Source organism: Blennius ocellaris (assembly GCF_963422515.1).
Source record: "Blennius ocellaris genome assembly, chromosome: 14".
Taxonomy (NCBI): domain Eukaryota; kingdom Metazoa; phylum Chordata; class Actinopteri; order Blenniiformes; family Blenniidae; genus Blennius; species Blennius ocellaris.
Window position 1 is genome coordinate 2,324,241 of NC_137663.1, and position 22,746 is coordinate 2,346,986.

General features: G+C 44.7%; 1 protein-coding gene across 1 annotated transcript in view; it reads right to left on the reverse strand.

Annotated features, from left to right (window-relative positions):
- Positions 1-22,746, reverse strand: part of tmem132e (transmembrane protein 132E) — a gene marked incomplete at both ends in the record, with an annotated part of 248,486 nt that overhangs the window by 138,854 nt on the left and 86,886 nt on the right. The window contains one exon of the mRNA XM_080508218.1: positions 10,790-10,930. Coding sequence (XP_080364344.1) covers positions 10,790-10,930 — 141 coding nt within the window. The remainder of the gene's footprint in view (positions 1-10,789; positions 10,931-22,746) is intronic.

Below are 22,746 nucleotides of genomic sequence, written 5' to 3' on the forward strand. Positions count from 1 at the left end.
CACCTCGCCTTCAGCCCGGGAAGTGAGACGCTCGCTGTCTGTCCTTCACAGAAGCAGAAAGCCACACGGGCGTTTGCTGTGAGAGGCTTTTAATGAAAGCTGGATCAAACTCTCCGCCCACGAAAGGTTCCTCTCAGGAAGAGGCGTGATGAGATCGAGGCCTATTTGTCTCGACATCACTCACTTGAAACAAACACCCCCGTCTGTCTACGTGTGTACTCAAACTGTCATCAATATGGCCCGCCAGACTGAGCACAGGTACTGCCGCTAGATACATCGCCATCAGAGGGAATGGGGGGTGGGGGAGGGGGGTGGTGGCGGAGAGTGCATTTTTTGGGGGGGTGGAATAACGCTCTCCAATGCAGTGATATTGGTTACAATCTACACTTTCCTTTTTCTCGTCGGAGTTAATTGTGAGACTAGAAATTAAAATGGAAGGGAAAAAGGAGCCAAAATGACATTTCTACTCTGTTTGATTGAAAGAGCGTCACTCACAGTGAAGATTCTGACACGATCTTTCAGACATGAACCAAGAGAGGGGCTTTCTCGAAAACATGCCTGTCATGCGCCGCACGCCTTATTGGGGGCCTTATTGAACACCCCGCCCCCCCCACACACACACACACACACACTTTCACAGGCCGAAACATAAACACTTTAAAGCTACGTTTACATGACAACGGTTCAAGTGAAAACTCATCCTTGTTGCATGTTCATTTCAGAAAAGCTTCATGTTTACAAAGCCTTAGTTATCATGTCAGGCCACTAGTTGGTGCTGTTGGTTCTTTTTACAATGAAAGCACACACACATGCACAGGTTTGGGTAGTAATGGATTACTTGTAACGTATTACGTAATTAGGAAATTTTAACTGTAATCTGTTACGGTACATAAAAAAATGTGTAATCTCTTTACAGGTATTTGTTTTTTCATTTAACCAGAAAAAATCCCTTTGAGATTAAAAACCTCTTTTCCAAGGGAGTCCTGGCCAAGAGGCAGCAAAGTTACAGATATAATTACATTGAAAATTAAATAAAACATTAAAATGACAGGGTAGACATCAAGTAAAACCATTACAAATAACTGTGGCAGTCTCAAATGCTCTTTAGACTTTAGATTTAAAAGCATTTAAGGATAAAAACTCAGTCAGTTTCCAAGTTCTTTGTCGCATGTTCCATGTTTGTTTCTTGTCTTTGTCTTTGTCTATGTTTGCTGGTGAAGTAATCCAAAAGTAACTAAAAGTACTGTGGTACATTGCTTTTTTATTTTAGTACTTAGAGTACTGAGTAAATCTTTTGACAGGTAACTTGTAATTGTAATGGATTACAGTTTTCAAGTAACCTTCCCAACCCTGCACATGCAACAGAGAACAGCAGGCTCTCAACACCAACAACAGGAGAACACGGACATTGTAGGGACAGACCACCAAGTTGGATTGTTTCGAGCTCCATTGTTGTGTAAGCAAAACCAAAAAATGCAACAGAATTTATTAATTTTCACTTTGCCCTACACACAGGGCCGTACTGGAGGTTAAGCAGTAAGGAAGGAGTGTCGATGGCTCGAGAGGCAGGCTGGTTAAAAGTTGTTTGGGAGACATACAGTGTCGGTAGTCCACTCCCAGTCCATTTCCCCCCGAAACTTGGTAGTCTTATTAGTATTAGTATAATTACAGTGACTGTCAAAAGTCACTGTGATAACAATCCAACTTGGTGGTCTGTCCACTGGAATGTTCGTGTGTACTTGTTGTTAATGTTTAGGGCAGATTGGGGGCCAGTGGCCAGAAGCAGGCTTGAGATTGGAAGTTTGAATGTTTGAATCCTACAGCGGGCACGATACTGCTGTGAGTCAGTGAGCACAACCTTTGGCCCCCATATTGTTCTCTGGTGGATGTGCTTTTGGTTTCATCACGACAGCAACAAATGGCAACGTTGCTGCATGTGTAAGTGGTTTCATTACAAGAACAAACAACAGCGCCAACTGGTGGCCCAACAAGAAAACTACAACATTAAAGATGAAACCTTTCTGCAATGAAAATAAAAAAATATATTTAATATGTGTGATGGACTTTGCTCTCAGCTTCTCTCCCTTCAAACATACAAACAAGGCCTCGGATGTGATGAAATGCTCCACCTGGAACTTTGAGCTGTGTTCTGCAGACCGTGAACCCAGAGCCTCGGTATCTTTATGCTCCGTGCAAACCGCAGACCGTCAGCCAGAGGAGGAAATAAACCTGTTCTGCATTCGCAGCATGACAGCGTACCGTGAAAAACATCTGATTTCTTTAAGAAACTCCTAAAACGAAGCCACTTGCTGCTGTTTTATCCTGAAATACACAAAAGGTCCTTTTTTGGCAGAAACACAAACTTCTGAAGTGCAACATTCTTTGGAACTCTTTAATGAAAGATTTTCACCTGCGTGTGGGAACAATTTATGTAAACAACCTTGGAGAATATCTATTGTGCCAAAGACACATTTTCTTTTCTTCAAACTGTTCAAACATCAGCGGTGCTGGAGTAGCTCTGAAAGCTGGCGGCTCCTCGTCTGTCCTGCTTGAGTGAAGAGTCGATACCTGCAGCTGGAAATCTTTTAGACTTTAATGGCCTATTTCCATGGCAACGGTTTCAAGTAAAAATGTTAAACTTGCGTCGCGTTTTGAGGTGCATTTACATGACAATGGTGCTCAGACCACTGAAAACAAAAGTTACGTAAGTGTGGTTAAATGAATCCCGGATGACTGCCAGAGGCAGTGCTTTAAGCACTGGATGATCATCTTTGCATACACGCAGGTCGAGAATATTATAACAACAAAGTCACTTGTGACCTCCCGGTGGCTCACGTGAGTCTATATAGTCACGTGACAACAGAAGCGCAGTCCCTTAACTTCTCACGTGCACAAGAGGATTCTGAGGGACTGAACACTCTGGCGGTCATCGATCCATAGCACACGAGATGACATATAACAAGAAAGTGCTGAGGAATCACCAACTCAAGAAAACGCACCTCACAACCCAGAAGGGTGTTGTCTCAGAACCACCTACAGTGGGTGGGGCACCGCCATATTCACTCGATAGAACCTCGCAAATGTTGTCTGCGACGTCTATGAGGCTGCCTCACAGATTACGTCCAGTGGGACCACTGGACCCAGGATGTTGACAAGCTCCTTGTCGAATAACAGTGTACACCAGCAGGCAGTGCACGTCCCTGTGAGCTATAGGCATGCTTAATAACTTCTTTGACCCAGTGGGAGAGGTGTTGTATAGTGAGGGCCAGACCCCGCCCGGCATAGCACACAAACAGGTGATTGGACTTTCGCATACCCGCTGTGGTTGATGTGTACACCTCTGGTGCATGGACAGGACACAGGGGATCAACAGAGGCCCGTGAACCAAACCAAACCAACTGGAGCGGTTGAGTACTGCATGTAGCGGAAATTACATTCGGGACAAAAGATGCATCCATCCAGAAAGTCACTGCAGAGTCATCTGAGGCCCACCTAAGGCAGGACTCATGGACAGATAGGACTTGAAGTTCACCAACACATCCACCCGAGGCCATGGCCAAAAGAAAGGCTGTCTTAAGGGAGAGCCATTTCAGGCCTACCTGGTCCAAGGGCTAAAATGGAGAAACCCAAAGGGCTTCCAGCACCATGGATAGGTCCCATGTTGGAGCCATTGGTTGGCTTGGAGGATGGAGCCTACGGGCACCCTTCAGAAAAAGCGTCACGTTTTTGTCACAGCCAACTGAAGCATCATTATTGCCAGCATGAGAGCATAAAATGACAGCAATATACACTTTTAGTGTGGATGGAGATCGTCCTTGGTTAAGAAGCTCTTGTAGGAACTGCAGTATGAGGCGACAGGGCAACGTACTGTGTCCAACCCACCGTCCCGGCACCAGTGGTCAAACAGTTTCCACCTGTTTGCATACAATCTCCGTGTTGATGGTGCACAAATATTTGAGATGGTAAACACTACATCTTCGCTGTGAACTGAGAAAGTAGCCCCAGGCCCTGCAGCAGTCACACCCACAGCTGGAGGTGACGGGGATTTGGGTGGAGGATTCTCCCCCTGGAACTGGGAAAGAAGATCCCTCCTGTATGGTAGACATCTGGGGACACTGCAGCAGAGTCTGAGCAGGAAGTGGAAACCATGTCTGGGCCACCGGGATCAATGTGTGCCCTTCTTGAGAGACCCTCATCAACATTGGGAATATCAGTGGGAAGGGTGGGAAAGGATATGGTACAGTTCTGGCCCAGCTGTGTGCCAGCGCATCCAGGCCGAGAGAACCGGCCTCATCTTTGAGGGAAATCCACAGAGAACAATGCGTGGACTCCGTGGACTGCCGGAGGTTTGCCAAACCTGGTCTACCACTGTGGGGTGAAGCCTCCACTCACCTGGTAAATGTGACTGGCAGGACAGAAGGTCAACAGCCACATTCTGCCCTCCTAGAATGTGCATGGCTCTCAGACTGGCCAGACGTGGTGCTGCCCACGTCAGGTTCTGAGCAGCCAACCTGAATAGGCTCACAGACCTGGTTCCCCCCCTGGTGGTTGATGTGAAAAACCACACTGTTGTTGTTGGACCTCACCAAAACATGGACCTCACCAACCAGTTCTAAAAGGTGTGTGAGGAAATGTTGTAGTGCCATCAGTGCCATCTTCACAGCCATCAATTCTAACACATTGATGTGTTGTCCCTGTTGATGTGGTGACCCTGTTCTCTGCACCATTTGCCCTTGCCACGTTGCTCCCCAGACCTCCCTCAAGACCTCCCAACGAGAAGGATAGGCACCCAGGGGAACCCTTTGCATGAGGTACGCTCTCTGCCTCCACCGAGACAGTGACCGCAGGCACAGACGAGACATGCGTAGCTTCCTGCATCTGTGATAGTGACACCCGGGGTCCAGATGCAACTTGTTGAGCCACATCTGTAATGGGCGAAGAGACAACAGCCTCAGCGGGACCACTGTACACGCTGCTACTAACTTGCCAAGAAGGCGAAGGTATAGCACATATGGAAGTGCCCGCCCATACTGGAACTGTGGGAGCAGCTCTAAAACGTCATGGACCCGCTGAGCTAAGGGACACGCAGTCGTGCTCCACGAATCAAACATCATCCCAAGAAAGCTAGTCACCTTTGCAGGGACCAGATTGCTCTTCTCTAGGTTGATGTGCAAGCCAAGAGAAGCCACATGATCAAATACAGTCTGCATGTCCCGAATGGCATCTTCGCGGGTTGGTGCACATTTCAGCCAATCGTCCAGATATGGCAGCATGTACAACCCCCGAGCCAGCAGTGGAGACAGAGCTGCAGCCACGCATCTGGAGAATACCCTTGGGGACAGGGAAAGCCTGAAATGCTGCTGCATTTCAGGCTTTCCCTGTCCCCAAGGGTATTCTCCCCAAGCACCCTAAACTGGTAGTGCTCCCCTTGGAATGTAAACTGAAGGAAAAACCAATGTTGAGGTGCAACTTCTACATGAAGATGTGCGTCTGTCAAATCGATTGACATGAACCAGTTGCCTGGAGATATTGCCTGGTGGACCTGGTTGATGCGCAATATCCTGAACAGGATTACATTTAAAAACTTGTTGAAGCCTCTCAGATCCTGAACGGGGCACAGATCGCCTGCTTTCTTTGGTTTGAGGAAGTAGCTTAAATAAAATCCATGAATCCATGAATGAAATAAAATCCACAGGCATGATGGCACCTTTGACCAACAAAGTGTGAATTTCCTGTGATGGTGCCTGTGCCCTGACCGGGTCCTGGATTACAGTCATCCTGACCCGACCATGTACGAGAGGCCTGCGGCGGAACTGAATGCGGTACCCTTGAGACAATGTAGTCAATATCCAAGTGTCAGGGGTGTGGGCAGCCCAGACCCTGACTTGACCCGGGGTAAAAAAAATCCAACCGCCAGCCAACAGGTCTCATCTGTGTGTATCCTGGGCTCTGGGTGGCCCAGGTGGGGTATTGCTTTGCCTGTTCAGCTCTAGAAGTGTAGGGGGGATGAACCGGACCTTGTGATCCCTGGTCCTGAGTCGGACTGAAGCCCTGCCAACAAGGCTCAGGAAAAGAATTGGATGGGGCTGAATACCTCCTTCCGGTTAGAGCTGCTGGAACAGGATTGGGCGGGGCTGAAGACCTCCGTCCAAAGGATGCTGCAGCGCCAGTACTCACGCACTGAGGGGCATGTCTCTGGAGTCCCGTCAACTGCTGTCTAGTGCGGTTCGCTGGTGCGATGCATTTGAGGGCCTTGAGCGAAGCTGAACCAAACAGTTCCCCAGGAACTACTGATACGCTCCTCAAATGTCCTATGGCGAGGCTCTGACAGTGGGGATTGTGCCAGCCAAACTTGACGCCGGGTCTGATCCAGAGTGGACATCAAGCCATTAAGGCAAATGCCTGCAGGGACACATCCATTAAGCTCTGTGTTGGCAGCTAAAGGAGTCCCTCCTCCAATGACACAGACAGACCCAACATTAGGTGGGACATAGGGTTTCCGACGCGGCCCATATAGGCACCCATCTCATACGCCCTGCAGAGCAAGTTGTCTGTGATCCGACACTGAGGTCGTGGGCACCTAGCGTTTGTCATCAAAGTCTCCTCAGAATGTACAATGAGAGAGGCAATAGCCAGTTCTACGGCCAGCATTTGCCCCAGGCCCACTTTTTCTGCGTCCTGCATCGTTGCCAATGCCCATCCGTCTGACGTCTGCCTAGAATAGGCCTTTGTGTCAGTACAACAAGCATGCAGCTCCTTCATGCATTCCTCTGAAAGGGGGAACAGTAAAAGACCTTAAAACTTAGTAAAAACAAGCATGCAGACATAAATGAAACTAATTTAACTGAAGATGCCATAAAATGCAAAACGTGATAACGACCACCAACCCGGCGTGAAATCAACCAAACAAGCTAAATCGCGGCTTCAATTAAAGTACGAGCCTGGAGGCTACAACTGAAATCTACTGAGCGTAACGCATCGGCGAAAAAACTGAATGAATGGACTCACCAGGTGTAGAATGCCTACCGCTCGGCTCTGATGAAAAGTCTGGAGAAACCTCGCTTGTGCAGCCCTTGGAGGGCGAGATGACTTGCAGCCCCAACCCCAGGTCGCAGTGCTACAGGCACCAAGCAGCAACCAACTCGACAATTGTAGAAATTAGCAATATTGTGCTGACAAACCACACACACAAACCTGTGAGTGAGAAGGTAAAAAAGGGACTGAGCTTCCGGTGTCACGTGACTATATAGACCCATGTGAGCCACTGGGAGGTCACAAGTGACTTTGTTATTATAATATTCTCAACCTGCGTTATGCGCAAGGATGATCATCCAGTGCTTAAAGCACAGCCTCTGGCAGTCTGGAGGGACGAAATAAAACGTGCAAACTCCTACCACTCTACCACTGCGACATGGGTGTTGCGGTGGTTGAGATGCAATGCAGTGGTGTTTATCACTGGACCACAAAAGTTCAAATTCACAATAGTTACCTTCAGTGTCAGTTTCGTGTCATTTGTCTGAGGTTTCTGGGATTATTAACAACTGCCTGCAGGATACCTCCATGTTTAATATATCCTGAGAATATTTGCATTTATTTAACTGACAAAGCAGAAACTGAAGAAAATCTGAAATCATGGTTAAAAAGTTATTCTTGCTTGATTATAACAACCACAATACAGTTGAATGAGAGATGTGGTTCTTTTCATTTGTTTCCCAAGAAAATTCCACTAAACACACTCACAACAGATTATGTGGAGCTTCTGATTCTCTGTTTAGAACATTTCCATTGTTACTGTTTTGGACACATTTAGCATAAAGTGTTAATGAATCCTGCAGTAAGTTAGACTTTCAGCAATGCTCATTGGTTATTTCATTGTGTGCCAGGATAGTCAGGTGTATCACTGTATCAGTGCCGCTCCTTGTTGCTGGTTTGAGGCTGTTTAATGAGCCTATCTCGAGGTCTGGAGATGAAACTGTGACCATCAAGGGTAGTAGTGAGAGGCAGGAGACAGACCTTGGAGGAAGATAACTTTCAGCTGCTCAGAAATCCAGATGATGAGATAAGAGACAGATTGGGTTTGGGTTCGGGCTAACCTAACCCTTGTTATTATAATATTCTCAACCTGCGTTATGCGCAAGTATGATCATTCAGTGCTTAAAGCACGGCCTCTGGCAGTCTGGAGGAATGAAATAGAACACAACTTTATGGAAGTTGGAACTTGATGTAAACACTGTGTTGCTGTGGAAACTGCATAAACTCTGCTACTGGTCGCCTTGGCTGTAGTAACTAGTTGTTGTGCACATGCTCAATGGAGACAATCAGAACAACGTTTCAGTCGTGATGTCATGACTCCCTGTCCATATTCTCCTGGACTTTGTACTTTTATTTTGACAGTCACCGTAATAGCAATCCAACTTGGTGGTCTGTCCACTAGAATGTTCGTGTATACTTGTTAATGTTTAGGGCAATCCGTCCTAAACATTAACAGTGGGGGGGCAATGGCAAGAAGCAGGCTTGAGATTGGAAGTTTGAATGTTTGAATCCTACAGCGGGCACGATACTGCTGTGAGTCAGTGAGCACAACCTTTGACCCCCATATTGTTCTCTGGTGGATGTGCTTTTGGTTTCATCACGACAGCAACAAATGGCACCAACATAATTTTGGTGTTCCTGCCATTGCCGTGGAAACAGACATGGGTTGCATAATGCACGGGTTGATGTGTTGTCGTCGACAAGCCGCCGTTGGAATGGTGGCATTCCAGACGGAGGGCAACACAAAGAGAAATTTTCAGTGTGATTTGACAAGGGAGGAAGCATCTGAGACGAGCAGGGAATAATGGAGAAAGCGGAGCAACGAAGAGATCAGCACTGCACCCCTCGAGGGGGAAACACTGTCACCTCATTTCCTCCATCGCAGGTAATTCTGAGTAAACAAAAGCAGATGTTCAAACAGAATTGGAACTCAGATGTCAATGAGATGAAAATTATTTTTGTTTGTGTTCTTCACAAGGAAGCGATAACGTGTTAACCTGTTTATACTCTATATGTAGGCATTATTAGGATAATTATTGAAATAGTAAAACAATCATCCTTGATGTATTTTTGGCCTGATTGAAATTCTAACTTGCCTTGAACTTTACTATCAATAATATCTATCTATCTATCTATCTATCTATCTATCTATCTATCTATCTATAGATAGATAGATATAGATATATACAATGAAAATAGTTAAGACAGTTAAGATAATCTATAGGAGAAGACAAAGTTTCTCCAAACAGTCACATATCTTTAAATCAGAAGTGTCAAACACATTTAAGTTCACAAGCCAAAGGCATCGTGAGTGGGTTGGACTGGTAGAATATTGTCATATTAACATTTAAATATAAACTTAAAAGGTTTTTCTTTGTTGTGGTGTTGAGTATACATAAAAAAAAATGTGTTTTCACAAAATCAAACATTTGCTACCAGAAACGACGGCAATTTTAATAAAAACACCATTCAGTGAAATCATCTCCTGCAGCTGTTGCATTCTGGGTGTTTTTCCACCTTGACAGCATGGCTGTGAGGCTCATGCGAGTTAGCGCGCTTTGATGGTAGCATCATGTTCAATTTCTTTTTTGTTTGAAATCTTTACAAATTTCATGGGGTTTTGGAGAATTGGAGTCTCTTGTGGGCTGATTTTGGCTGGCAGACTTTGTTTGACACCCCTGGTTTAAATCTTTGAAATATATCAGCAACACATGCTGCATTCAAGCAAGACCAATTAAAATGCATTTCTGCTAAATAACTATTCTGGAAATGCCTACATGTATGTGCATCGTTTAAATTTTAGATATACATTTTCAGCTAAACTAAATTGAAAATGATGAGATAATCTGACATTATTCGGATATTTTTATTCCCTGAACTCATTCAGGTCCAACTGAATTGGTGTTTGATGAATTATTCTCATTCGTTGAAGGCATTGTCATTCAACATTACTTTTTATTGACCACTTTCATTTGGTTTTTAGACTTGTTTGTTTGTATCTTGGTCCCCAAGAATCGCTAAAAGAGTAAAAATCCAAATAAAAAACAGTGAGATGCCCTTTTAGGACCTGTTTACACGACGTCTTCAAAAAACGCAACTTTTCTGAAGTGCTGATCAAACACATGCATCACAGCCATCGTGAAAAGTTCTTCAAATGATGTGCTGAAGATCTTGTTCTTCTGGACAGATTGAAAAGAATCCAGATGCAAATAAAAGAGTCTAATCTTTCCTTTCTCCAACGAGACGTCATCTCAACACCAGAAGTCAAAATAATCCTCCTAATCTCAGCACATAAAGCGAATTAGCAGCAGGCACCAATAGTATCTCCTCTCAGAGATCTTTGTTCTGTGAATGAGCTACAGTCACTGCTGGGAGACGAAAGGTGGGTCGGATTTAGAAAGGAAGGTGTGTGTCAATAATGGCTGCCTTTAATCAGTTTGCAGGAGTCAGTGTGTTCAGGTGTTTGGGCTGGTGCCAGTGTGTTCGGGTGTTTGTACAGGAGTCAGTGTGTTCAGGTGTTTGGGCTGGTGCCAGTGTGTTCGGGTGTTTGTACAGGAGTCAGTGTGTTCAGGTGTTTGGGCTGGTGCCAGTGTGTTCGGGTGTTTGTACAGGAGTCAGTGTGTTCGGGTGTTTGTACAGGAGTCAGTGTGTTCAGGTGTTTGGGCTGGTGCCAGTGTGTTCGGGTGTTTGTACAGGAGTCAATGTGTTCAGGTTATTGTCTCCTGGGCCACAGAGGCGACAGCAGCGGCAGACTCACCCATGCTTCACGGCTCGGTTCTTGTTGACGTCAATCGTGGCGATGGAGTGCTTGGCGCCGGACTGTACCTCCCACTCCACCTTCCATTGGGTGTTCTTGGACTTGGTCTGGAGCAGGTTCACGCCCTTCTTGGCTTTGACCCTGCAAGAGTGGCGGTGGGGGAGAGAGGAAGGAGAGTTTTATTTGCCAGGATGATTTACGAGCGGGGTCGGAGGTCAACGCCCCCGCCCCCGGTCCCGTGCGGATTTCAGGTTTCGCTCTGGCAGCAGCGTCTGTAAAGCTATGCTGCTTGAATATAAAGATTCCAGCCAGCTGAGAGTCTCTCTGGAGGTGAGCACAGATACATTTACAGGTCTGTAATCATGCACACGAGTCACTCTGCCAACAGAACACCCCGCAGGCCATGATCTAAAGTGGAATATTATGCGCGCCGCAGTGTCTCCAGGCTTAAAATTTTAATGCTGATGTATTTCGCCGCATTACCGTCACACGATTCACATCAAAGTACAACTGTTCACATGATAAATATTGAAGAGCACATGGCTCCGTGTACACAAATTACTCTCTTACACCATCTTCAAACGCGTCTACATCACCCGCCGTGCCGACCCAGAGGAGCCAGACAATAACAGGCAGTGTCGAATAAATACACAATGAGAATATCTTGAAAATCATCTCCAATCCTGAATAAACACGCACCCATGGACGGTTGGACGCCCCGGCAGACACGTGAACCTTCTCAAGTCTGCAGCGTCTGCAGAGCCACAACAAATAAATTAATCTGCAGCATCTTGTCATGGACAGGCGACACATTCACACAATGAGAGCACAATTACACGAGAGCCACAAGAGATGAATGGAGACTAACTCCACTACGTTCACACACAAAGAGACAAGAGGGTGAAAAGCACATGGCTTGAATTAAAGCTGAGAAACTGTGGTAGTTTTCCCCATGTTTCTTTCATATACTTTCTTTGGATTTTATGATGCTTTCTTTTATCAAATGTTTTCTATCCTGTTAACTTTTTATGACTTTATTGAACTTAAAATGTTTTGAGTTTTTTGTCTCAAATGGATCAATAATGTTTGTGCTAATCTAATCTAATCTAATCTAATCTAATCTAATCTAATCTGCGCTGATCTTTAGGCTCTGTTTACATGGCATCGTTTCAAGTGAAAACATGTTTAGCATTTATCCGACAACCTTCTGAAAACAATGTTGTGTTCATGTTGGGCAAAAGTGGGTGCTGTTGTTTGTTTCTGTGTGCATAAATATTTTGTCAGGTGTGTCTGACCCATAGCAAAGTTCATAGAGCATTTTGCATCGTTCCCCTTTGAGAGCCATTTCCTAAAAGTTTAATTTTTGGCGATAGCTCTGAGCATTGTTGTTGTGTAAACAGAAACTTGAAAACATGATATTAACAATATGTTGAAAGAGATTATCCCAACTTTATGCAACTGTTTCAAAAAGTCTAAGTGTCCTTATATGGTCGCATACTTTAAGCAAAGCAGCAGCCGGCAAGGCATCGAAGCTGGTGTCAAATTACAGGCAGTTAAGATGTCAAGCTCAGCAAGAGATACACAAGATTTTCTCATCAGAGATGTCGTTATTCATTTACAATGGACAGTATGAGATCGGATGAAGCTCATATCAGCTTCAGGCTCCTGATTCTAAAACTCTGCTGCTAATCACTTGTGTGTCTGCGGAGCCGCAAGTCGACAGTTTTTCAACCTAAAACCAAAAGGGTTTTCAAATCGACGACACATAATTTGACATTTTCAATCAGTCGGATAACAAAGCAGCTCGGCTGGCAGCAGCCATCCTCGGTGACTATACCCAGACGAGCCCACCGGCAGAATACCAAACAGTCTCAAACACAACAAGGAACAGAAGCAACTTCCTGCACTGATGTTAGGATGCTTGACGACGGAGCCATGCCTGGAGCCCTTCCCCTGATGGAGACTATTGATCCGACCGTCTCGCTTTCATGAAACACAAGACAAGAGATTAATTATTAACATGTTGTTTGTCTGCGCCGGGCCAACAATACTCTTCTCATCGGGTTACCTCATCTTGCACCTGCTTGAAAATGACTGTAAAAGCTCTAAATCGGGATGATATGCAGAGTTTCACTAGGTTACGAACGTGTGTCAACTGTTGCTTTCTTACAGACGGCTGAAGGTTTGAGGCCCTGGCAGCTCTTAGATCATTTAATTTCTTTCTCTGACAGATAAAAAATTTCCAAAGTCCCAGTGAGGTATTTCCATTTGCCACACAAACCTGCGCTCAGTGCTTTGGCCACTCATCCATGATTTGTGACGGTAATTGACTTTCAGCCGAAGCCATTTGCTTCGTTTTCAGGCAGAACTTGATCACTACTCGCACGCCCGTTGGTCTTTCTATGGTGCCTGGATGTTTTTACTGCTGAACTTGCTATTTATGAGGCAAAGTATCATCAATAGTTCATCATTAGCATTCAAGCTGATGTCAGTTTGAAACAGGTTGAACGTTTCTGCCGTTTCAGTTTTAGGGTCCGTTTGCACGGCAGTGATCTCCAGGGGAAACTAAGCTTGAGTTTTATTTTGGGTGTTGGTTCACATGATGGATGAGCTGGATACTTGTTTCAGTCCGGTAGGGATAAAGCATTTTTTATGAGTACGAGCATAATACGAGTAAAACTCCTCAGTATCCATGCTCGTGCTGAAGGAAAATCTTCACTTGGTAACTGACTGTCTTCACACTCTGTGATTGGCCAGTCACACACAGTGCCCATCCCCCTTGACACACAGCTCTGCAGGCAGCTCGGACACACAGAGAGTGACTGTTGCGCTCTTCAATACCCCTAAGGTGTTCTTCAGCTCGCCTCAATTTTGGTTTGTATGATATTTAAAGTTACTTGGTGAACTTGTTTTGGAACGTATGCATTTGACAAGACAGAGCTGAAAATGGCTCGTGTTGTGTCGGACACTACTTCCACTTCGGTCGGGTTTTATTTATTTATTTATTTATTTATTACCATCTGCTTGCTCTTAGTTTGGCTGGTGGTGTAAAGTCAGTTGGAAAACTTTGCTCGTACTGAAAGCGGTGCTTTTGAGAAGAATACAGTGAACAAGGCTGACATGTTATTTCCCTGTTTGCCTCCACTGGATGTTTACATGAATTATCAAGTTCACACATCATTAAAAAATAAACAGTCTTACAGACCACTTACACACACACACACACACATAGCTGAACACATGAAGTAGCCTATATTAATGTTTATTGTATATGGCTGTTCATAAAAATGAATCTAATAATATAAATATTACAAATTAAGCTTTATATACTATATATAGTATTTATATACAGTGTATACATACATAGTTTATTAATATATAAAACATTGAATTTCAATTCTGAGGCTGTTCTGTAAATAGTTTTCAAATAAACAATAAATAAAGCAACTTCTGATTAATCCATATCAATTTGACACTTAAAATAATGTATATATTTAAGCCCCACCCAGTTTCAATTTAGTCACGCCCACTGATTTAGGCCCCACACACTCCTAGTATGGATATGGATACAGATCATTTTGGTTCAGCTCCTTCTTCACCACGACGGACCGATACAACGTCCGCATAACTGCAGACGCTGCACCAATCCGCCTGTCGATCTCACGCTCCATCTTTCCCCCACTCGTGAACAAGACCCCACAATATATGAATTCCTTCACTTGGGAAGAGGGCACTCCACCGACCTGGAGGGGGCAAGACACCTTTTTCCGGTCGAGAACCATGGCCTCGGATTTAGAGGTGCTGATCTTCATCCCAGCTGCTTCACACTCGGCTGTGAACCACGCCAGTGCACGCTGAAGGTCAAGGTTCAATGAAGCCAGCAGAACCACGTCATCTGCAAAAAGCAGAGATGAAATCCTGTGGTCCCTTCGATGTCCTCGAAGTATTCCTTCCACCGCCCGACGACATCTCCAGTTGAGGTCAACAGCTCCCAACCTCCACTGTAAACAATGTTGGTGGAGAACTGCTTCCTCCTCCTGAGGCGCCGGACGGTTTGCCAGAATTTCCTCTGGGCCAACCGATAGTCTTCCTCTATGGCCTCCCCGAACTCCTCCCAGACGTGAGTTTTTGCCTCCACCACGACCTGGGCTGCGGTTCGCTTGGCCTGAAAGGTACCTGTCAGCTGCCTCGGGAGTCCTATGAGCTAACAACGCCCAATAGACTCCTTCTTCAGCTTGACGGCATCCCTTGTTTCCGGCTGGACAATGATGTTGTTTAAAACTGTCTGTGGTGCAAAGCAGGTCTAGAAGCACTGATATATATACATATATATATATGTGTGTGTGTGTGTGTGTGTGTGTGTGTGTCTGTGTGTGTGTGTGTCTGTGTGTGTGTCTGTGTGTCTGTGTGTCTGTGTGTGTGTGTGTGTGTGTGTGTGGGTGTGTGTGTGTGTGTGTGTGTGTGTGTGTGTGTGTGTGTGTGTGTGTGTGTGTGCATGTGTGTGTGTGTGTGTGTGTGTGTGTGTGCGTGCGTGTAAAATAAAAAATTCCCCTCTCGCCCTCCGCGGGCGGTCACCTGTTTTTCTATTCCAAGCTCGGGTCCTCTACCAGAGGCCTGGGAGCTTGAGGGTCCTGGTCCTCTACCAGAGGCCTGGGAGCTTGAGGGTCCTGGTCCTCTACCAGAGGCCTGGGAGCTAGAGGGTCCTGGTCCTCTACCAGAGGCCTGGGAGCTTGAGGGTCCTGGTCCTCTACCAGAGGCCTGGGAGCTTGAGGGTCCTGGTCCTCTACCAGAGGCCTGGGAGCTTGAGGGTCCTGGTCCTCTACCAGAGGCCTGGGAGCTTGAGGGTCCTGCGCAGTATCTTTGCTGTTCCAAGTCCTGCACTTTTCTGGACTGAGATGTCCGAGGTTGTTCCAGGGATCTGCTGGAGCCACTCCTCCAGTTTGGGGGTTCCTGCCCCGAGTGCTCCGATTACCACGGGCACTACTGTCACCTTCACCTTCCAAGCCCTCTCCAGCTCCTCTCTCAGCCCTTGATATTTCTCAAGTTTCTCATGTTCCTTCTTTCTGATGTTACCATCACTTGGTATTGCTCCATCCACCACCACGGCTTTCCTCTGCCCTTTATCAACCACCACAATGTCTGGTTGGTTCGCCATTACCATCCTGTCTGTCTGTAGCTGGAAGTCCCACAGGATCTTGGCTCGGTCATTCTCCACCACCTTTGGGGGGGTCTCCCACTGTGACCTTGGGGTTTCCAGACCATACTCCGCACAGATGTTTGGGTACACTATGCCAGCCACTTGGTTATGACGTTCCATGTATGCCTTCCCAGCCAGCATCTTGCACCCTGCAGTTATGTGCTGGATGGTCTCAGGTGCCTCTTTGCACAGTCTACACCTTGGGTCTTGTCTGGTGTGGTAGATCTGGGCTTCTATGGCTCTGGTGCTCAGAGCCTGCTCCTGTGCAGCCAGGATGAGGGCCTCTGTGCTGTCCTGTAGGCCAGCCCTCTCTAGCCATTGGTAGGACTTCTTGAGTTCCGGTGGTACATCCCATGTAGGGGCTTGTCCTCCCATGATGGTCCCTCTTCCAGCACCTCCTCATCTCGCCATTGTCTGAGACTTTCGTTGAGTATGTCATCCGTTGGAGCCCTGTCCTTGATGTACGTATGGAGCTTGGATGTTTCATCCTGGATAGTGGCTCTCACGCTCACTAGTCCTCGGCCTCCTTCCTTACGGCTAGCATACAGTCTCAAGGTGCTGGATTTGGGATGGAACCCACCATGCATGGTGAGGAGTTTTCGTGTTTTAACATCTGTGGTCTGTATCTCTTCCTTTGGCCACCTTATTATACCTGCAGGGTATCTGATCACTGGCATATATATATATATATATATGAATATGACCTCTTTAGGCGGCTGTCCAAGGCTTGGAGTCTTTGTTTGGCAGTTTCGAGTGCTTCAGGTATGGGCATCTGGGTGTACCTCTTGGGTAACGGTCTTTTCATTGCACCTCTCTGGGCCACTGACAGTTGACTCACTTCTCTCCGTGCTGCCTTGATGTTAGCCTACAACCGTCTTTTCCATGGTGGGTGTTGTTTCTCATGGCTGCCATGGTTGCTCTTATAGCCAAGCATCTCTAGGATCACTGCTGCTGAAGTGTATATCAGCTCATTGGTTTCAGTGATTGTTGTGGTAGGGATCACTCTAACTGCTGCATTCACAGCATATATATATATATATATATATATATATATATATATATACACACACAGTACAGACCAAAAGTTTGCACACACTTTCTCATTCAATGAGTTTCCTTTCTTTTCATGACTATTGACATTGTAGATTCACACTGAACACATCGAAACTATGAATTAACACATGTGGAAATATGTACTTAACAATAAAGTGTAAAACAACTGAAAATACACCTTATATTCTAGGTTCTTCAAAGTAGCCACCTTTTGCTCTGATTACTGCTTTGCACAAACTCTGCATTCTCTTGATGAGCTTCAAGAGGTCGTCACCTGAAATGGTTTTCACTTCACAGATGAGCCCTGTCAGGTTTAATAAGTGGGATTTCTTGCCTTATTAATGGGGTTTGGACCATAACTTGTGTTGTGCAGAAGTCAGGTGGACACACAGCTGATAGTCCCACTGAATAGACTTAGAATTTGTAATATGGCAAGAAAAAAGCAGTTAAGTAAAGAAAAACGAGTGGCCATCATTACTTTAAGAAATGAAGGTCAGTCCAGGCTGACATCGCTTTCACTTTCTGCCATTGCTGTGGAAACAGACATTGTTTTCAAAATGCTGTCATGTAAACGTGAAACTTTTCTAAAACAATGTGTTGTGACTTGAATGGTTGTGGTGTGAACGCAGCTTTAATCACTCCTCTGCTGGTCTGCCTCCTGGTGTCACGTCTGCTAGAAAATCCCTACATCAAAGTGTTTTGCCCTGCTAACATTGTTTGTCGTTATTGCAGGTCTTATTTGGTTCTTTCATCAAATCCTCTTTGTCGGAAAGAGTACACTAATTATGTGCTGCGGCGTGTCACAGGGAGATGAAACAGAAACATAGAACATTTAATAAAGTGTCCTGTTGCCTTTGAACTGAAAACGTAACGCCCGCAGATGCTCACTGAACGACGCGGCCCAGTTGCTTCTTGATTACTCTAAAAACACTGATCATAAAAGATGATAATCACACAATATCATGGTGCAGCAAATGAGGATGAGACTCTGATGAGTAATTCGTATTTGTTGCCGACACTCACCACCAGCGTATGAAAGCCATGACACATTCATCTTCGTCTTTTGAGAAAGCTGCATATTGTACCAAACCAATGTTTTTCATCAAACGGCCACTCTTCACACGCTCTATTTCTTTTCACCGCCGCCAGTGAGCGGCGATGAAGCACTACTCATGGGAGCACCACATGAAATCGGCCCTCCCCGCGGATCTGTGTTAATGCTGATTAATGAAAGAGCCAGTGGAAAGGCAGTACAGCAGCGAGCCACGGTAATGCCGAGGAGGAGGGGGAAGAGGGGAGCCACCTCGCCCGACTCTCTCACTTACTCATTCCACACAGACGCCTCCTGCCATGGCAACACCTAATAGCTCGGGGCCGGCGGCGGACTGCTAAACAGGACGGATCCTGGTCAACGCATTTCAGGCCACATTCCTCCGCTAAAATGTTACGTCTCCTTGGAGTTTTCAAATCTGCTCCACGGAGTCAGAGGAAGAACATGACCTGTCCCTGACAGGTGAGCTGATACTCTGACGTCTACAAAGACTTCCTAACTGAGTAGCAATACTTCTTGGTTTTATCATCTATACTTCAGAAGATCTCATCACATTATATTTGTTTTCTTTTCATCTTCACGTTTACCATTTTTTTCTTTCTTTTTTACCTCATCACATTCAATCTTAAAAAAAAAAACCAGTGGCATGCTCAAAACATGCAAACTCATCACAGAAAATCTGTATAATAATTAATATATAATATAATAATTATCAAAGATAGTTATTAATTATGTTATTGAAAATGTTATCTGATCTGTATCAGAACCTCGGAGCTCCACCTGTCTTAACAGGAAATGATGGGCCAATTCAGTTCTATCAGTCTCATAAGATATACTAAACAGTTCATCAGGAATTTGAATTAATACTTAAATTAATTACAATTACCAGAATTAAACAGTAAAGCTTGAAGGATTTTGGAGTTCTTGACACAGAAGAGTCGACATTTCATTCTCCTTTGTGCTCATTAATAAAACAGCAAGTATGATTCCAAAAATTATATTTATTTACACTGAAAAACCAATAAACACAGATACTAACTACCTATATACAGCTTGGTGTGTGTGGATGTGTGTGTGCGTGTGGAGAGAGAGGGAAAAAGAGAGAGAGAGAGGTGGAGGGAGTGTGTGTGTGAGACGTGTGATGGACTACAAAATCAAGATGGCGAGTCACAAGAAACTACATTCAGTCACAAGAAACTACATTCAAATGGAGGTTATCAGAGAGCAGGAGGTCTGTCCTGAGTCTCCACCATGTGCTGGAGAACAATGGAACATGGAAGCTAGTCTTTAGCATCTGCTTCCTGTGTGTCTCTGCTAAAGGACCATTTCTAGAATGAGTTGATGTGAATGAGACTTGTTTTGTAAAACGTCAGGAGTCGTCAGATGGTGTTCAGTTACTGTGTGATGTTGTCTTTGATGTGATATGTGTAGGATTGTGAGTTAACTAGTTAGTAAAGCAAAGATTAGCATGCAGACCCTGTGTCTGTGGCAGAGCTAACGTTGGTTTACAGGTTGATAACTGCTCCTAATATCATTATCAATAGAACTCAGTCACTGTCATAGAACCAACACATCTTCATAAAAGTTAAACAGTTCTATCATAGCATCAGGTTTAACTAATCTCAGGTAATGCCGAACTCCTTCTTTAAAGACACCAAGGAAGTGGTAACAAACAACTGTTTGTTACCACTTCCTTGGTGTTCAGTTGTTGGTGTTCGGTTGTTGGTGTTCGGTTGCACTTCCTTGGAGTTCGGTTGTTGTCCTGCTGGAGGGAAGCTGGTGTCTTCTCCTGTAGTTAGCACCTCCTGCTAACTGTGGTTGCTGGTTCTGCAGGCTGAGGAGAAGAAGATGGAGTTGATGTTTCAGGAGTCCTTCTTTGCAGCTCCTGGTTGTTCCTTTTGTCCAGACTGAGGAGCTGGTCGCTCAGGTCTGTGATGGTTTTCCTGCTGGTTGAGGAAAACACAAAGAAGTTCTGTGAGGCGTCGTTTCCCTGGTCCGTCCTGGAGGAACTGGTTGGTTTTCCTGGTTGATGGGAGATCAGACTCTGGGTGCTGGTCTCTGGCTCAGGGGAAGGTCTGACCCTCGTGGTGGGTCAGCAGAGGAGTTTAGGAGTGAAGGTCCCTGGTTGCAGGCGTCTGGTGTTAGCTGTATGCTAACGCTGGGTGAGCTGAGCAGCTCTTCCCGGGTGTTCACAGGAGAAGACTCGGGGCAAGAGTCTGCAAGACTGCTTTTGCAGGCTTTTTGTTGAAGGTTTGTGGATTTGAAGGTGTCAAATACTGAGAACTTCAACCAATCAGTGACTGGCTGAGTACATGGGGGTAAGTGTTTTTTGAGCAGAAAGCAGGGGAGGATTGCATGGGTCTGCAGTGGCAAAAGGTCCCCCCACTGGGTGTGATGGTCAATCACATTCCTGGGTCCAAATTCATATGTCATGACTGTGTATCATGACAAATGAAAATTATTTACTTAGAAATGAACAAACTTTCTGTGGTCTTGTGAGATCCTAACATGAGGAATGAGGAAACTATTTACCCTCATGCAACAGAATTCATTGTCGGCTTCAAAACGTACACTTGAGGACTTTTTTTTTACTTTAAAGATAAATGACTTCATCTCGCTGAGTAAAAATACCACAAATATAAAAATTGTATACTTACTGACTTTATTTAAGACCTTCCTCCTCCCTGTCATCCTCCTCCACCTCTTCCTCTCATTCATCCTCCTCTCATATTCCTTTTCCTCCTCCTCTTCATCTCTTCCTCCTGCTCCTCCACCTCCTCTTCCTCTCTTTCTCTTCATGTTCCCTGCCGGGTTCCAGAGCGTGGGTTCTTCTCTATTGGGCACCATCTCTTTCTCTTCCTTCTCCTCCACCTCTTCCTCCTCCTCCACCTCTTCCTCCTCTTCCTCTTGCTCCTTCTCTTTGCTGCATTCTACACTTTGGACCCTTCTATGTTGGGCACCAACTCTTCCGCCTCCACCTCCTCCTCTCTTTCCACTTCTCCTCCTCCTCTCATGTTTCGTTTCTTCCACTTCCTCATTTTCTCTTCATTCTCTCCCTCCTTTTCCTACTCCTCCAACTCCTCCTCCTATCCGCCTCATCTTTGCTGGCCTCCAGAGTTTGGATTATTCCTCTCTGGGCACCGAATCTTCCTCATGATCCATTTATGACACCCCACTGCCAGAAATCATGCCATGCTTCGTTACACGTCGTAATCATATATAGCTGGCTGCTGTTAATAAATAAAATATGCAAACCAGTTCTAAATGACCCTGCATCTCTGCAGCCTTTAATTCGTCTTTAATGGCTCTAACAGAGTATTTATGAAAGACGTATGAGGAAAACAACCCCACAGGTGGAGTCACAAATCATGACATAATGAGACCGATGTGAGAAATACGTCTGTGCCTCAAAACTCCTGACTAAAACACGACATAAACCCTCCTCTTGTTATCGGCTCAACAACATGAAATTGGGTGCAGAAACGTCGGAACGTTGATTTACAAGTCACATGAACCCATTTCATCCAGAAAGTGCAATATCTTACATCCTGTGAGCAACTTTAGCTCAGTTTGAGTGTTTAGTTAGCTTCATGTAGCATCACTGTTCTATAAAAACAATCCTTGGCACAGTTTTTGCGATTTTGAAGAAAATGCGTAACATTGATTTTTGTTCGTCATGTGAAACAAACAAAACTATACATATTGGGAAAGTTTTTCGTACAATCAATCAGAAAAACAATGTTTCCATTTGCCTTGTAACGGAAATTGCGAGCATCTTGGATTTTACAAAACGGCTACCGTAAGAAAGGTCCCCCTCCCACAATTGTACTTTTCCAATAAAGTCTGTTCTGAAGTGTAAAACAGATGTCTTTTTTATATTCTGCTGGAACCTTCAGAAGACCAACAATTGAATGTTGTGTTTGCTAAACACCAACCATGTGACAGTCGGTGGACAAGGTTAAATGTGTCAAACGGTTAAATTGTGTGGTTTACCACACAGTTAAATGTGTGGTAAACGCGAATACAAGGTTATTCCAGAGAAAAAACTTCATCCAAGATGTTAAAAAAAAGTATGTGTTCTGTAACGCAAACGTGAATGACAACTCCATGTCTGTTATTTCTTAATTTTCCAAATGTTGCACAAATGTTTTCTCTTAATCTTTTCAATTGCTCTCAGTTTGCTTCCTGTGCATTTTGGCACGAGAGTTTAATGACTGAATGGCTCATTTAAAGGATGTATTGGGGTTTTTTTCTTTGTAAATCACTGCAAAGTGCCTTGTGTCTGATTGGTGCTCTAGAAATAAATTTGCATTGACTTTCCTGCGAATGTTGATCATTGTGATGAAATATGATTCTAAATTGAAGTTGAAAATAAAAAGCTACATAAAAATGTGAAGCACAATTGTGTTTTTCATTCACTGTAAAAAGACAAAAAAAAACTAACACTATTCAATGCAATACAGAATGAACAGGAGCAGAAAGAAGATTAAATAAGTATATAATATGTGGTTGTTCAGTTAATTTGAAAGAAATTAATAATTGACTTTTTCAGAACAAGCTCATATATGAAATCCAAAACCAACACGTGTTTTTTTAGATGAAATGACACAAAGTCTCAGTGTCACTGTCAGACAGGTTTCACTGAGAATAGATTAC